We start from the raw sequence: 15,250 nt of genomic DNA on the forward strand, positions 1-15,250 counted from the left end.
ACGTAGCCCTCTGCGTCAGAGTCCGGCGCTTCTTTGTCGTCCCGATCGTAGCCATCGAGGTATGTGAGTTGCGGGAGGAGCTTGAATACGTTTTCTCTATAGTCGTTCAAGTTGGTTACCTCGCAATTGAAAAGATCTAAACTCTTCAGGTTTTCTAACTTTTTCTGCAAGGAAAGAGAAGCCTCTGAAGCCCAGCGTCGTAATAAACCTCTACAGAACAGACAATTCAGAGTTAATGTGTTCAAGAGCGTCCGGGACAAAAGGGGTTATTTTCTTCTCTGCCTCCTAAATTGGGGTGGGACAGAAATCTGCAGTGCCCGGGCACTGCTTCTGTGCTATCAGAGCGGAAAAAGCCCTTAAGTTCGGCATCTTGCAAGTGGAAGGCTGAGGTTTGGGAAGAGGGAATGGCACAAAATCACGCGCACTGTGAGGGACCGAGCTAATACATAGCGGTCCGCTGAGTTACCCCCAAAGAGCAAGGCAAAATATTGGGGTCAGATACATACAGAGTACTATCTTCAGTGGAAAAAGAAACAGACTATTCTTTAGGCACAAGATTTTTTTACTAGAAGAGATTCTAAAATTTTTGGTGATGGTAGCTTTGATTCTAGATGAAAAAGGGCTTAGAACAGGGAAAATATTTATTATAATAAATCAAAATATTTTAATGTTAAACATAAATATTTTATAAATATTTAGTTGATTTATTTTTTGGAGGAAGTGGGCTGCATTGCCAGTAGCACTTCAAATACTAACAATAAAAGCACAAGCACATAATTTAGTGATTTGTGTCGGGTCTTATGAGCTACCTCCCTTCTGGAGTTTAGCATGCAGAGCAATGGTGATGTCAAGAAAACAAGTCTGAAAGTGGGAGCAGATACAGTCCTCGCTCTCAGTTTAACTGTTCTACTCTCCCCTTCTGCTGGAGGAAAGGCGAGCCGAGATGGGCTCATTGAAAACTGCTCCTCGAGACACTTAGGAGCAAGTCTTTGGGAAGTAGGCATGAGCTGAAACGCTTTGTTCCTAGAAAATACAGGACACGCAAACCAAAAATTAGGAAGTTGTACTAAGAAGCACTCCTAGAACTGACAGTTGAAGGTTTTTGGAATGCCAACCTGATAAACGTGACCTGTGCACTTGAAATAAGGAGAATAATGGCAGTGTAAAACAATGGAGTGTAACGGCAGTGAGCAGGAGAGGAGGTGGGAAGCAGCTGGAAGGAGCTGGAGGCTCAGCGACCGCTGCCCCACGGGACAAGCAGGCTGAGCACGGTGCTGCGGCTGGTCCCATGACACCCACACACCCTGAGCAGAAGTGGTGCCTGTTATTTTAGGGTGAATACTTCGGGGACGGTGCATCCCATCCACACAGGGAGCCTGGCTATGGGAGACAGACCCACAACACGAGCCAGCCGCCAAGAGCCGACTCTTGGTCATTCCCTCCCGTAGAGTTACCTTGGTGCAAAGCTGCTCTGCTTCCAAAAGGCACTGCTGGGTGACAGCAGCCTGGGGGCTGTCCCCGCTTTGCCTGGGGCCAGGACAGGTCCCCGGGCTGCTCCCGGCAGAGGGCTGGCCGCTAGAGGGAAGCAGCAGCTCGTGGTCCCCACCGGTCCCCGCCGGGACGCGGCACCCCCGGATGGGTGTCAGCCCCCACGGGCTGGGTGTGAGATAAGCACCGGGGCTGAAGACGCTCAGTTGCAAGCTCATTTGGAATTTCAAAGCCCAAAATATCGTCCCCACCACGCCAGCATGTTGCCCCTTCTCATCAAATGATTATTTTCTTATTTCGCTCCACGCCGCACCGACTTACCAGAGGTTCTATTGTACCGAGATCTTTTATTTTGTTGCCGCTTAGATTTAGATGCGTGAGGTTCGGACACTTTTCTGCCAACACTTCCAGTCCTCCTGAGATTCTGTTGTCACTTAGCTCGAGCTGAAAGGCACATAAACATCTTGAGTTTTCAGTGCAAGCACGCATCACAAAGCAGTTTGGTCAGTCATTAATTAAGTTAGGCAAACAACTATTTTACATGCAGTATATTGTGAGGAGGGAGAGACGGGGCAATTTATTTACCTTCTTAAGTTTGTTTAACTTTGGTAAGTTTGCAACTGAGGTTAAGCCTACGTTGATTGTACTTAAGAATTCCAGCTCTTCGAACTCATCTGTAAGGCCTTCGATTTTGCCTTCGTATGACCTGCAGTTGTCAAGAACGAGTTCTTTAACCTGGAAAAAAGAGCAATGCAAAAATAGGTGAATAAAGGGAATAAAGATTTCACTCCCAAGCAAAGGACGACACGGCTCAGGCAAAAATGAAAGGTATTCCATCAAGTTGGCAAGTATGCAAGAGGTTATCTCCCGGGTCCGAGCCCTCGTTTTGCCAGCATGCCAGGTTAGCAGCGCTTCAAGAACACGGTTATTTGGCTTTGCTTCAACCACTCACCTTTGTATCGCTCTATAAATGGTGGAACCAAGTCAGAAACATTAATCCTGGCTTGTTCTATTTGGTTGTTAGGAGTAGGTCTGTCTTTGGTAAATGCGGGCAATAAGCACTCTAAAAAAATACGAAAACGGGATTTTTAAACTAACCTACCACAAGCAGCGTGCTGTTACACCGTGGCACCGCTTGTTAAAATAGCTGCCTGCTCTCTGGGGAATGACAAGGTGTGATCCACACGATGCTGGCAGGGGAAGTTCAGGCACTGTAGCTGCTGCTGGGGAAGCATACCCCCTTTCTTATCTCCCCTGCCCCATTGCAGCCGGGAGGTTCCACAGGAGGGGTGAGATAATGTCCTGGGGGCCTGAGCAGCACGGGACCTGCCAGGCAGGGTTTTTTCTTTTTTTTAAAAAAAAAGAGAAAAATAATAATAATAAAAAAAAACACATCACTGCCCTTTTTTGCAGGTGCTATCTTTAACGGACACAGAACAACAGCATCGATGCAAAAGAGGCTGAGGGGGCCCCACCCCGAGCAGAACTGCGGGTTTCACCCCGGGACTGGGGCAGCCCCGCAGGACTCAAAGCTTGAACGGGCTTTTTTGGGGCTCTCTGGAAGCTCTGCCCCAAGCACTGCGACTCCACAGGAAGGCCTCACCCACGGGAGGATATTCAGACGTTTTTATACCAATGGGGAATTTCTGGGGGTGACTTTCTGCCCGGCACACAAAGACCCGGAGCAACACGTCCCGCTGCGTGCACCGGGAAGAGGATGCTGCTGTTTGCAAAGAGGAGGGGATAAAAAAGGAAGTTGGCAAAAAAGGGCGTACGTAGGAACACGAAGCGACGATTCAGTTCGCACCGAGGACAGTTAATATGCAAATATTTCATTTTCTTGGTTTTTTGTTATTAGCGTAATGCTGCTGCACGGAGAAGAATCCTGTGCAGTTTTACAGCTCCGAATAACATCCCTAGATTTCTAATTAAATCCCAAGCTCTGAAGTCAATAGGGAAGTCAGCCCAAAGCAACACGAGAGCACAAGTGATTCATTGAGAGTAGGAGGATCGGAGTTAGACAGGAAATACGTTTTCCAAGACTCCACAATTTTCCTAGAAGAATTATGATAGGGAATGGCTACACAAAAGTCTCCCAGCAGAATTTTAGGCTGGTTAGAAGAAACCAAGGAACGAGTCAGATGCTCCAGGTCCCACACACATCTATTCCACTGAAAGGCGAAAGAAACCAAAAAAATAAATTGAAATTTAGATGGCAGGAAATCAGCTTTAAAGGGAAATGTGCCTATCTTCCTGCTCTAACAGTATTTAAGTATCAGGGTCCTCCAGCGAGATCAGCTCGGGGGCAGACACACTGAGCTGTCTCAAACATCTGCTTCACACACACACACAGCTCCCGCCAAAAAAAAAAAAAAAAAGGAAAAAAACTTAAAAAATGAAATAAAAGAAGCCCCACCCTGGAGCCAGGCCTCCCAGCAGCACATCTGTGCCTATCTGCCCCCGTCCTTCCCCGTTATCTGCGGGGGCAGCGCGGGGCCAGCGCCCACCCCCCGGGGGGGCTCGGGGAGCGGCTCCCGTCCATCCCCAAAGGCCCGAGAAGGAAATTTGTGAGAGCATGGTGGCAGAAAAGCCACCTGCCTTCTGCTTTTAGGTTGCTTCTTGCAGGGCAGGGCTGCCGTTTGCTCTCTGCCTTTCAGAAACCCCGGTTCTGACACAGAAGTGCGCTGCTGTCTTCTTTGCTGTGCCCAGATCTGAGACACTGGGCATGAGTTGAGTTGAAGCAGCTCCTCAGGGAAGCTCCCACGGAATAAAACTGGTTTGCAAGGGGTCGAAGGCTCGCTCACATCCAAGGGCTCCTTCAGGGAACGGCAGCGTGGGCTGCGAGCGCTCCAGCGCTATTCTGGGGCTCGAGGGCCAGAGGTGCCCCAGCACTCCGAGTTGCTCCTGACAGCACAGGACACACAGAGCAGAGCTCACAGCAGTACCAAAATGACCCTCTATTTATTCCAAGAGCCAGGAATCCTATGGCAAGCACCCACGTAAGAAAAAGGATGAAGGAAGCAGAGCTTCTCCCAACTTCACTGCAACGTGCGCTCCCCGTCCTCCTCCACGCACTGACCACTGCCACCAGCTCAGACACTTTTTGTAGGTATTAAAGACACCTTCATCAACTCGCCCATGTCTCATTAGGACTCATTATTTGGTAACCGACCAGTATTTGGCGATGAATGGCAGCCCGTCAGGCAGCGTCCCGTCAGTGAGTGGGCACGGCTCTTGGAGGCCCCGCGGGTTAGCACCGGGACACTTCTGCAGCTTGCTGGCTGCCGGGCAGGTCTGTCCCCAAAACTTTGCCCCTGGATCACCCTCTGAACATCCACTGAACTTCCCACGAGCACCCTGTCAACGCGCAGTACGACTGTGACCTGTGCATGTGTCTTATTCTGTCACCAAACCCCGGAGTAAGCCCTGGCCTGCTGCAAGCAGCCCGTGCCGGCACCCCTCCCGAGTCTTCTCACAAACCGGAGCAAGACGAGTGGTCCTCAGCGGGTCCGAGGCGACGTGGCCGTGTCCTGCTGCAGCCCATGTAACACGGGGAGGGCTGAGGGAACCCAGGGCAGCAGCCGGCCTCGTGGGGAGAGGCAGGCGGAGGAGCCGGGGTCCCGATGCAACACACGGGAGCTGCACGTGGCCAGCCCCACGGCACACAAGCTGCTTGAAGCACTAATGGGAGCGGGCACTAATTTAGGAGCGAGGCAGACCACACAGCCTGTGCTCGCCTTTCCTCTCTCCCCTCCAAAACTGCTAGATAGCGGGAAAGGGCAGGAGAGCACCACGCCACTGCAAACAACACTGCCACACTCACCTCAGCAGCCAAGAAGGCACCCGCAGGTGTCGAGCAGAAAACCTGGACACCCTGCTTCGGCCTCGCAGGTGCTTCCTGGATGTCTGCGCCTTTCTGCTGGCGTTTTGCTTTGTGGTTTGCTGGTATCGGGCCTTAGCACTCGGCAGCCACGTGCATGTACCTGAGGGGCGGCAGCTTCTTCGTCAAAGCTTTCGGACGGTGAGCTTCTTGGGCTTCTTGTCATCGTGGTTATTGGTGCTGATGGTCTCAGCCGCCTTCAGATCGTGGCATCGGGCTGCTGGTAACGCGCTGTGCTGCCAACTGCGGACTGCAGCATCCCCTGTACCTCTCCAGGACTTCCCTGCCATCACACCGCCTTGCTGCCTGCTCGAGAACCGGGGGCTGCCTCCCAGCACGGGTCCCGCAGGGCATCCTTAACATAGCCCCGGTGCTACTGCCAAACTCCTGCCTATTCCTAGGGCAAATACAGGGCAATATTCCCAGGAAGCAGCCGCTGGATGTCGTGGGAGCCTCAGCAAGGAGATCACAGCTCGCTGCACACGTAGGCATGGGGCAGACCTTCCTTCCCCTGCCTCCCTCCTCCTCGCCCTGGTAGAGGCCGTACTCCTGAGTTACCAACACAGCAGAATCTGGGCAGCAGAATCCAGTTACACGCGGACAGCCACCGCGCAGCACGAGTTATCGCCTTAACCTTTCGTCTGCATTCCCGCAGCAGCACGTAAAGCAGAAGAGTCTCTGCTTCGGGAGGCCTGCAGCCCGTGGGCTGGGAGATCCACGAAGTGGGACTCGGGTCCTGAACCCAGGCTGAAGGCTTCGCAGCGTGATGGAAGGACACAGCTGTGGGTACAACTTTGCAAAGATAAAAAGGCGGATTTCCAACCATTCTGCTGGCTTTACAAGCAGGAACAGCGAAGGCTGTAACGTCTCGTTTCCAGCACAGTGGATCAGATGCTTTTGACGTGCACGTTGTATATGGTACCCCTAGGATAGGGATATCCCACTATGCAGCATTTTAACCCAAAAGACGGATGAAGAAGAGGGCATTAACTCTTCCTTGCACTGCTTCCAACCAAAAGAGCTGGGGAACACTGAGAGAAGTCCTTCGTACCTCTTAACCCAATGGAAACTTCATCTGGAGGAGGGCAGAGCTGTGGAAAGCAGGAGGGGAGAAGAAGGGAAGCCTGCTGCGCCAAGTGGAAGCCAAGTCCAAAGGACTTTTGAAAGCAGAGTTTTGTTTTCTCCCAGTTGTACAAACATTTCTTCAAGACACTTGGGTTTCTGTCTTCAGGTTTCTTTTGGTCTCAGAAGCGTGCATAGTCTGTGCAAAGCCCTGCGTCGCTCCATGGTGAAGACCGAGCATGACCTTTGCTGCCTGTTGTAACCAGAGTGCCAAAAACTGGGCTCCTCCTGTGCTTACGCTGCGTTCTAGATCTGCTCTCATGCAGAGCTGGGGATCCTTGAGCAGAAACGGATCTCCTTAGGTTTCTGTTCCACTCGGTTTGTGTCTCAAAGTTTCAGAGAAGCCAACCATCCACGGCCACGACGTTATCGTTGGCTGGGGGCAGGATGGGTTTGACAAGGCTCAAGACACCGCCCAAGCCTTGCAAGGAGCCCATCGTTCATGCGGAGCTGCCCAGGGACGGCAGGATGTTTTCCGTGCTCAACTTTTGCAAGCTTCTCCCCAAGTGACTTCTGGAAGGAATTAAATGTTGCAAAAATTTTCATTTCAGGTACTGCCTGCAACGTGATCAGGCCAGAAATGCTTGAACAAAACATCTCGTTCAGTACCTCCTGCTAACGAAGCTGCTCAGAAGGCTCAAAGACATGATAACTTCTGCTCTAAGATGGTCACCAAAACGTAACCAACCTAAAGACCCAATTTCATTTTTTATTTAAATAACGACAGCATGTAAGCATGCCATTTGCCAGCTGCACGGAGGACAGATCCTCAGCCACCTGAGAGCACCCCGCGGTACCAGCACGCAGCAGAGCCCGGCCACACAAAGCTCATCTCCTGGTGGAACACGGCGAGAGATGGCAGAACGTGGAACAACCTCTAACCCAACGTGGAGCACGCCGATGAAGACGTACCCGAATTGCTGCTCGGCCTCCCCAGGCTGGCCGTGGCACCGTGCGCCCTGGCCGTGCCCCCCCTGCCCCTGGCGTGCTGCCGGTGCGCGGGGAGGGAGCGAAGCAGGTGGCAGGGCACCCGCTGCCTCCTGGCGTCCTGCCACCGGGATTCCCCATCGGCAGCTCGGGATCGCCCGGCAGAGACGCTTGGGGTGAGGACTGAGCCACACGTAGAGGATTTCCCATCTTGAATTTAACAGGGGAGGGAAAATGTAATAGTGTTGGCGTCCTCTGAGCCGCCTGCCAACACAGACATGGCAGAATGAAACTCAGGGGCACCAGCTACAGGTGACAGCAAAAAAGGTGTTTGGTTTTTTTCCCCCTTTACCAAACCAATGTTTTACCTTGGATTTTGGTATGTCCCCTCAAGAGCAGCTGAGATGTGACAAATAGATTACACTCACTTGCATTATGTCTTAAACCCTGAAAGCCAGCTAGCCAGCTACCGGGTACCCTGCACAGGTTCTGGTCAATCTGCAAATCCTGGGGCAGGAAGAAATGCTGCTCAAAGTATGGCCACAAAACACAAACTATCCCCCTTTCGGTACTAGAGCAGTTTCCACTGCAGCCGGCTCCACGTCCAGTTATCTTGCCTATTTTGTACGAGATCGTGTGAATTTACCATCGGGCTTCAAAATTCATCGAGGGTTTCTCCAAATGATGTAACCCCAAACTTGCGTATTTGAATTCCCCTTCTGCATATCTTTCCCAGAAATTCCCTCAGATTTTAGAACAACCATGAAAAAAGAACTTCCAATATCACACCAACAGTTCAGGTAACTGGTATTTTTCATCGACAGCATCGATATGCATGGAAGTTTTTCACTAGAAGCAGCGGTACGCGTGAACAACCGCATGACGAAGAAACTCCGAACATTTTTTGATCACAGTTCTGCAGTTTTCCAACCTTAACCTTCCAGCATTAAGCTCTGCTGGCAAGGAGTGCCAATTGGGATGGGGGGCTGTGCACCAGCCCCCGACACCAGAAGCAGCGTGCGGCACCGCAGCCACGAGCCCCGAGAGCAGCTACACCCAGCTCCAGCCAGCTCCGCGCCCCTTCGCCCTGCTCCTGCCAGAAACCTCCAAGCAAAGCACAAAAGCAGCAGAAGGGTTAAGAGTCGTCACGGTTCTGAATGCACCTTACACTGGTATCTAATTATGAAGCATCTCCAGGACTACCAAACTTCCAGGGCAGATAACCTACTGCTGCCTTCCTCAAGGAACAGCCCCCCCAGCCAAGAAACCCCATGAGGCACATAAACACACTTTCACACATTTACAAGGGTCACTATAGCCATATGCATGAGCAGCACGCTAATTAATAAATCAGGAACAGACTTTGGGGACACAGAAAGCTGTTCCATTCAAAAGCAAGTCACTAGCTTCCATTCGGGTTTCTACTGCTAGCAGCAAAGCTCCGAAAAAACCCAAATATTTATTTAGACAGAGGCTCGTAAGCGATTAAATTGCTCGATCTTTACATTAAATGCTTCTTAAATTTAACAGCGATGCTGTTTTCTTCTCCTGTTTCAATAGAGAGTGTCACCTACCGGCTGAGCGCGTGGCCCTGCCCCTGGCTGGTATGAGTGCCTGACAGCGCGTCCGGCCGTTAGCCACCAGAACAGGACCAAAAGAGATGGCACAGCACCTTCGCTTGGAAAATCCTTCGGTGAGAAGCGCTAAGAACTGAGCTGAACCGCTTCGCCTTGTTCAGCCGCGTGTGCTCCACGCCGCCCGCAGCAGCACAGGACCGATGTAGAGATGCACGAGAAGAGGGAACGCTGGTTTAAATTAACACCGACCTCAAGAGCGGGCTCTGAAGATGTCAGCTGCTACAGAATGCATTAGCAAATCACGCCAGCGAAAGATAAGCTTTTCCTAGCTCTTTCATGGCTTTGGAGGGAAAGTGTTTGATAGACCAAGCCAACGGACAAGCGAGTGCTGCAATGGAGAGGACAAATCCTACTCGGGGCTGTGAAGGGAAACCACTGAGGCTTATTTTTTTTTAAAAGTATTTCAAAGGTTATCCTTACAAGGGTTTCACGACCGATTCCACCAACTCAGTCAAAAACCACAGGCTAAGTATTTACCCACTGTTTTGTCTGACTGATAGCCGAGCGAGAGGCCAGGACCACCTCCTTAGGGCACCACCCCTACCCCCGCCACATGTCTCATTCATTTATTCGAGCACCCGCTCGTATTTTGCGGGTCCAGCTCTTCTCAGGCTTCTCCAGCTCAGCAGTTCCTGTACCTGTAAGGCGGGAGGACATGGGGGAGGAAGGAGTAATCCATGGAAAAAACGAAGTGGGAAGAACCACTCAGCATCAGCCTTCTGGACCGTAAACATTTAAGAAAACCACTAATAATTATACCGCCGTTTAAACGAACAATTAACGATGCATCACTGGCATGGATAATATGGTCTTTTAAATACAGTGGAAAATAAGGTGAAGTCCTCAATCCCTGCGTGCAAGCAAGGTTACTTCAAAACTCTCAGAAGTTCTGGGTGTCGTTTCGAGGAAGGTGTATCCTGTCCACTGATACATACTGCACAAATGCTGCTGCAAGGGTAGTTACGCTTCACTCAGACACATCACCTATACTGCAGGAGGTTTGTGCTAAGCACCTTTTTTTCCCCCTCACTTCAACCTTGTTTCTTCAGAAGACGCATTTCCTGATGGCTTACAATACAATTATATCACTCAAAATCCAGCTATTTCTCTTAATTAATTTTTATTAAGCCACTTAAAAAATAAAAACAATTTTCAAAAGTTCTGGATACAAAACCGTTTGTACGGCTCAGGTGTGTAACTGTGACTGCGCTTCAGGTATTGCTGACGTTAGATACCAGATAAAAGCTACCTCTTTGTTCCATTTACACCCTGCTGGCAGCCACCTAAGTGGTTAAGTGATTGAAGGCTGCACAAATCCACGATAACCTGGGGGCTGCGTACTTGGTATGTGCTGATCCCATGGCACCCGGGACACTCCCACGCAACGCACTCGTCCCGCTTTGTGTCCCACCTGGAGCAGATCCCCTTTCCATCCGTAGGTGGTTCCGCTGGGGGAAGAGTAAGACCCTGTGTATCTGTACCCGTTTACAATACCCAAACTTCTTTAAAATGCAGGTCTTTAAAGGGATGCGTATCACTTTAAACTCTTTTCTGTTATTATGAGCATCACACCAAGGAACTAGCTTGGGGAAAGAGCTTTTTATTTATATTCTTCATATGAGAGCACGCTTTGCATAGGCGCTTGCACTGTATTTCCCTTCAGTGTTAAAACCTACAGAAAACCAGCGAGAAGTCAGAATTCAAATAAGCTTTAAAGTGCAACAAAGAGTTGGAAGAACTGCAAGAAATACCCAGTGCTGCAGTCAGTATTTTATCACTGTCACAATTTTGAGCTGATAAAGCTCCTTTCAAAAGCAGCATTCAATCCTCAGACTAAATGAACCGGCGTGGTAGCTCTAAACCACCAGAGTTTTGTGCATCATTTCAAAAACGTACCTCTGCGCCCCGCAGCCACGGAGTCCCCCTCAGTACTGACCTTGTTTTACAGCCTCTGCATGGTTTCTGGTCGAGCTACGTGCACTGGGAATGAATGGGAACACCCTCGAGTGTGCCCAGGTGAGCATCCTCTCTGTGGAGGTCAGTGGTTATTCCACTTCTGGCTGATGGTTTGGAGGAAACCCGCGTGGAATAGCTGTATCTGGCCAATTTCTGGCAGGCAGTTATGTGTAACAGGAGACCAGAGCGATACGACCAGCAAAGCGCCAAAGGCTTTGGTCAGTGCACTACCCTAAGTGACCACGTAATGGGTTAAAAAAGTTGAAATCACTGGGCTGAGAGTAGATGTGAAAGCTCAGCTGTGGCTGTGCAGCACAAATTTCACGCACCCAAACCAGGGATTTCTCACCAACACACAACAAGACCACAACCAGATTTCTGTTGCTATGTAACCCCAGACCTCTCACCGACAGGGAATTCATCTAAAAACGAAGTGAGGAAAAAGAACACAACGCAGCAAAAAAGAGTCTGAGGAAGAAATAGCTACTGTACAATCCACTTTGAGACACTTATATCATGTTTTATTAGCTAACATGTAACCTTACAGTGTTATATGACTTAACAGCTGAAGTATTACATAGTATTCTACACCAGGACTGTATTAGGTAACCCAAGGCATAAAATAGTCTGGTAAGATCAGTAAGAACCCCAACACCTTATCAACGTCCTCTTACCTAGCCTTGATTTACAAAAAGTTCTGATCCTGCAAGCTCTGATAAGGGATTAAATAGGAGATGTATGGCAAAAGTTGAGCACGCACAGGGCAGAAGCTCCAAAAGAAGTAAATACACTTCTGCTCGTGCAGTTATTTTCATCAGGATTTGTATGTATTACATCCAAAACTTTGAAAGGGATGATCTTTCACAGACCACACAAGAAACACTGTGCATTTATCAAAACAGAGACTAACACGAGCAATTTACAGAACCGTCCTGTTCATGCCCAAAGACTTACAGAAATCCGTAAATAAATGACACCTGGCGCACGACCTGCTTCTAAACTCAGTTTCAAACGCTTCATCTAAAGCACGAGGCGGCTTCGGCCGACGTATTTTAATGGGGACTTCAGAGAAGCAGACTTGGGGCTGCACCCTGCATCCCCCAGAGCGCAGCAGCACGTGCACGCGTCGGTGATCAATGCTTTTACAGACCTGACGGTAAACAGAGCGGCGTTCCCGAGCGGCATCGCCCCCCTGTAGGAAACCAGAAGTATTTACTTTTACAAGGGATGGGATGGACAAACGGACCTCGGGAGGACTGATGCGCGTACCTCAGTGACGGAACTAAAGGCTGACAGGTTAAAAAATAAAAGTAAAAAGCCAGGTTATCCAAGCACTGTTTTACAGCCCACTGGCGGACGTTTCTCAGCTGCAGGGGAACAGAGAAACACCACCAAAGCGGGGCTCTCTCCGCCTGCTTTTTGCGTAAGTCCGAACTGAACAAAACCCAGATGTGTGTTTGGGGGGGGGGGGGGGGGGCACCGTCCAGAAAGCATTAAGGGATTAAGCCTTTGGACTGTGGGTCTGCTTAAAATGGTGAAGGAGCCTCCGGCATCACACGCGTGAGGCGGCGAGATGCAAAAATTGAAGCAAAAAAAATAAAAATAAAAATAAGAAGTAAAAAAAAGAGGGAAAAAGGCCTTAAAATCTGTAAAAATATATTAAAATGGTGGGGAAAAAAAAAAAAAAAAAGGCAGAGAGGAGACCTACCTCCCCCCCGGCCCCCCCCCACAAGAAGGCGTTTTCCCGGCTCACGGCCGCAGCGCCCCCCGCCCCAGCGCCCCCCCGGGCGGCCCGCGCGGCCTCCCCCCGGGCTCGAGGGGGGCAAAAAAATAACGATAAAGGGTTCGGGGAAGGTGGCGGAGCGGGGCGGGGGGTGGCGATTTTACCCCCGGGGGCTCGTCCCGCCGCGGCTCGTTGTCAGAGCCCGGCGACAGCGGCGACAAAATGGCAGGCGCGGCGGCCGCCCGGCATGTCGGAGCCGCCGCCCGGCCGCCCCCCACATCCCCCCCCACCCCCCCGCCGCCCACCGGTCGCTGAAAGGGAGAAGCCCGGCCCCGCTCCGCCGCTGCCACCCGGCCCGGCCCGGCCTCGCCGCCTTCCTCCCTCCTCCTCCTCCTCAGCGGCGGCGGCTCGGGAGGGGAGGACACAACATGGCGCCGCGTCCTACTTGCGCTGCGCCGTGGCGCTGCCGACGCCAGGAGCGGCTCGGCCGGGAGGGGGGCGAAAAGGGGACCCGGCACCGGCCCGGTTTGAGGCGGCGGAGGGCGAGCGGTTCCCCCTCTCCCCCCGGCCCCCCAACAATGAGCCCCGAGGGCCGGGCAGGGCCGCGCCTCGCCGGGGCCGGCGGCGTGTGCCGCTACGGCGGGCGGGCGGGCGCCCTCCTCCTCCTCCTCCTGCCGCCGCCGCTCGCCCAGGACTTTTTAAAGTTTAAAGAGCAGGTTACATAAATCTGCCCGCCTTTGTCCCCTCAGACGTCGCGCTGGCCACCGAAAAGCCGCGGGGCCGCGTTCCAGCCGCCTGCCTCCGCCCTCCCCCGGGCGCCTCCCGGAGAGGTACGTTCCCCTCCCCGGCCCCGGCTCCAGCCCCGAGCCCGGCCCCGCTCCGGGGCACCCCCGCGGCCCCTTCTCCAGCCGCCCCGCGGCGTGTGCGTGTCCCCCCCCCCCCCCCGGGGACCCCGCGGGCCGGGGGGGCCCCCCCCCCCCCCCCCACCCCCCCCCCCCCCCCCCCCCGGGGCTGAGGAAGGGGGGCTCTAGGGGGGGGCGGGGGGGGGTGCCGGGACCCCCCGCTCCGCGCCCCGGGTTCGAGCCCCGCCGCCGCCCGCCGGAGCGGGGCCCGACCGCATGTGGGCACCCCCCCGGCCGCGGACTATTTTCGTCCTGACAAAGTTTCTCGCCGCCGTTTATTCGGGGAAGGCGCCTCCGAACAACAAGCCCTGAAGTCCAGCCCCGAGGGAAGAAGGAAAAAAGAAAAAAAAAATTAAAAAAAAAAAAAAGGGGGGGGGGGGGGGGGCCCCAAACGGGGGGGCGGGAGGGTAAAAAAAATTTAAAAGGGGAAAAAGGAAAAAAAAAACACGCACACACACACATCCAGCCTTTTTGTGCGTGTGTGTGTGTGTGTGTGTGCGGGGATGGAGGGGGTGGAGAGTGCATTTATTTCTTGCAATATTTTTTATTCCACGCTCACACTACGGGCAGCGATTGCCAGACCTCTAAAAACGCTAAGTATTTGCTTAAAATTCTTTTTCTTTTATCTTCTCAGCATCTGGAGAGAGGGAGAGAGAGAGAAAGGGCGCGTTCATGAGGACTACAAAGTTACAAATATGGCTCCCCAGTCTCTCCTGCCTGATCACTGCACAGAAACGAAGACGCACTTCAAACTAAAGCCATTCGCAACTCACTCGCAGCCTCTGCCTGCTCTCCCTGCCCAGCACCCAGTACAAATATTTGCGAACTAAACACGCCGGAGAGGAGCACCAACTTATTTTTATTTAACGCACCGCGAGCCCCCTTCAATGCGGCTCACGCCGGCGGGGCGAGGAGCGGCCCCGGAGGTCCCCGTGCGTGTGTCCGTGTCCCCCGTCCGTGCCCCCCCCCCATAAAGCACAAGGCGGGCGCCCCCCGAGCCCCCCGAACCGGGCACCGGGCACGGCCACGCACAGGTAGGCACCTCAAGGGCAGCAGCGGCCCTGCCGCCTTCCCCCGCCGCCCCCTTCCCCGATCGCACCGCACGCGTTTTCGGTGTTGTTATTTAAAAAAAAAAAAAAAAAAAAAAAAATCATCATCATCAAATAAAATGTGGGATGGATTTTTTTTTTTTTTTGGCATTGCTTACATCTGAGGGCGTCCTGTTCCGCAGCTCTAAGTGGATCCTTTTCTTCATGTCCATGGCCGCGGCTGGCGGGAGGCGCTCGCTGTGCCCGGCTCCCCTGGCGTGGTGACCCCGCTGCAGACCCCCCCCGAGGCCGGTGCCGGGAGGACTCGGAGGGCTCCACCAGCTCCGCTCGGAACCCCGAGCCCAGCGCCGCGGCGAACACTAACCTGATAACTGCGGAGGCGGGCGCTCCCGGGGGCTCCGTCTTGACCGACGCCTCCTTCCGCCAATCGCCGCCGAGCGCCGCGAGGTCCGAGCCAATGGGGGAAGACGAGGGGAGGTGGGAGCCAATAGGGGAGCGGCGCAGCCGGCCAGGGGGACAGCCCGGCTGGGAGCGGAGCCTCATTCCGCGCTGGGGGCTGATGGGGA

General features: G+C 52.8%; 1 protein-coding gene and 2 long non-coding RNA genes across 4 annotated transcripts in view; 1 reads left to right on the top strand and 2 right to left on the bottom strand.

Annotated features, from left to right (window-relative positions):
• Positions 1-15,048, bottom strand: part of ANP32A (acidic nuclear phosphoprotein 32 family member A) — a 19,285-nt gene extending 4,237 nt beyond the window's left edge. Inside the window, exons 1-4 of one of the 2 annotated variants that reach the window (XM_035335638.1) lie at positions 14,843-15,037; positions 2,074-2,223; positions 1,810-1,932; positions 1-164 (exon numbers count right to left, since the gene is read on the bottom strand). The exon at positions 1-164 is cut by the window's left edge and continues 59 nt beyond it. In XM_035335638.1, coding sequence (XP_035191529.1) covers positions 1-164; positions 1,810-1,932; positions 2,074-2,223; positions 14,843-14,896 — 491 coding nt within the window. In that variant the 5' untranslated portion in view covers positions 14,897-15,037. Of the gene's footprint in view, positions 165-1,809; positions 1,933-2,073; positions 2,224-14,842 lie in introns of both variants that reach the window. The other variant, XM_035335637.1, reaches the window with a different exon arrangement.
• On the bottom strand, positions 3,337-13,580 carry LOC118172026. Its single transcript, XR_004753524.1, has 3 exons — positions 13,568-13,580; positions 5,283-5,286; positions 3,337-4,562 (listed from the first exon to the last, which is right to left on the bottom strand). It is a non-coding gene; the product is annotated as an uncharacterized LOC118172026 (long non-coding RNA).
• LOC118172025 overlaps positions 12,926-15,250 on the top strand; it is a 7,790-nt gene continuing 5,465 nt past the window's right edge. The window contains exons 1-2 of the long non-coding RNA XR_004753522.1: positions 12,926-13,563; positions 14,270-14,669. This is a non-coding gene — a long non-coding RNA (uncharacterized LOC118172025). The remainder of the gene's footprint in view (positions 13,564-14,269; positions 14,670-15,250) is intronic.

Source organism: Oxyura jamaicensis, chromosome 10 (assembly GCF_011077185.1).
Source record: "Oxyura jamaicensis isolate SHBP4307 breed ruddy duck chromosome 10, BPBGC_Ojam_1.0, whole genome shotgun sequence".
Classification (NCBI taxonomy): Eukaryota; Metazoa; Chordata; class Aves; order Anseriformes; family Anatidae; genus Oxyura; species Oxyura jamaicensis.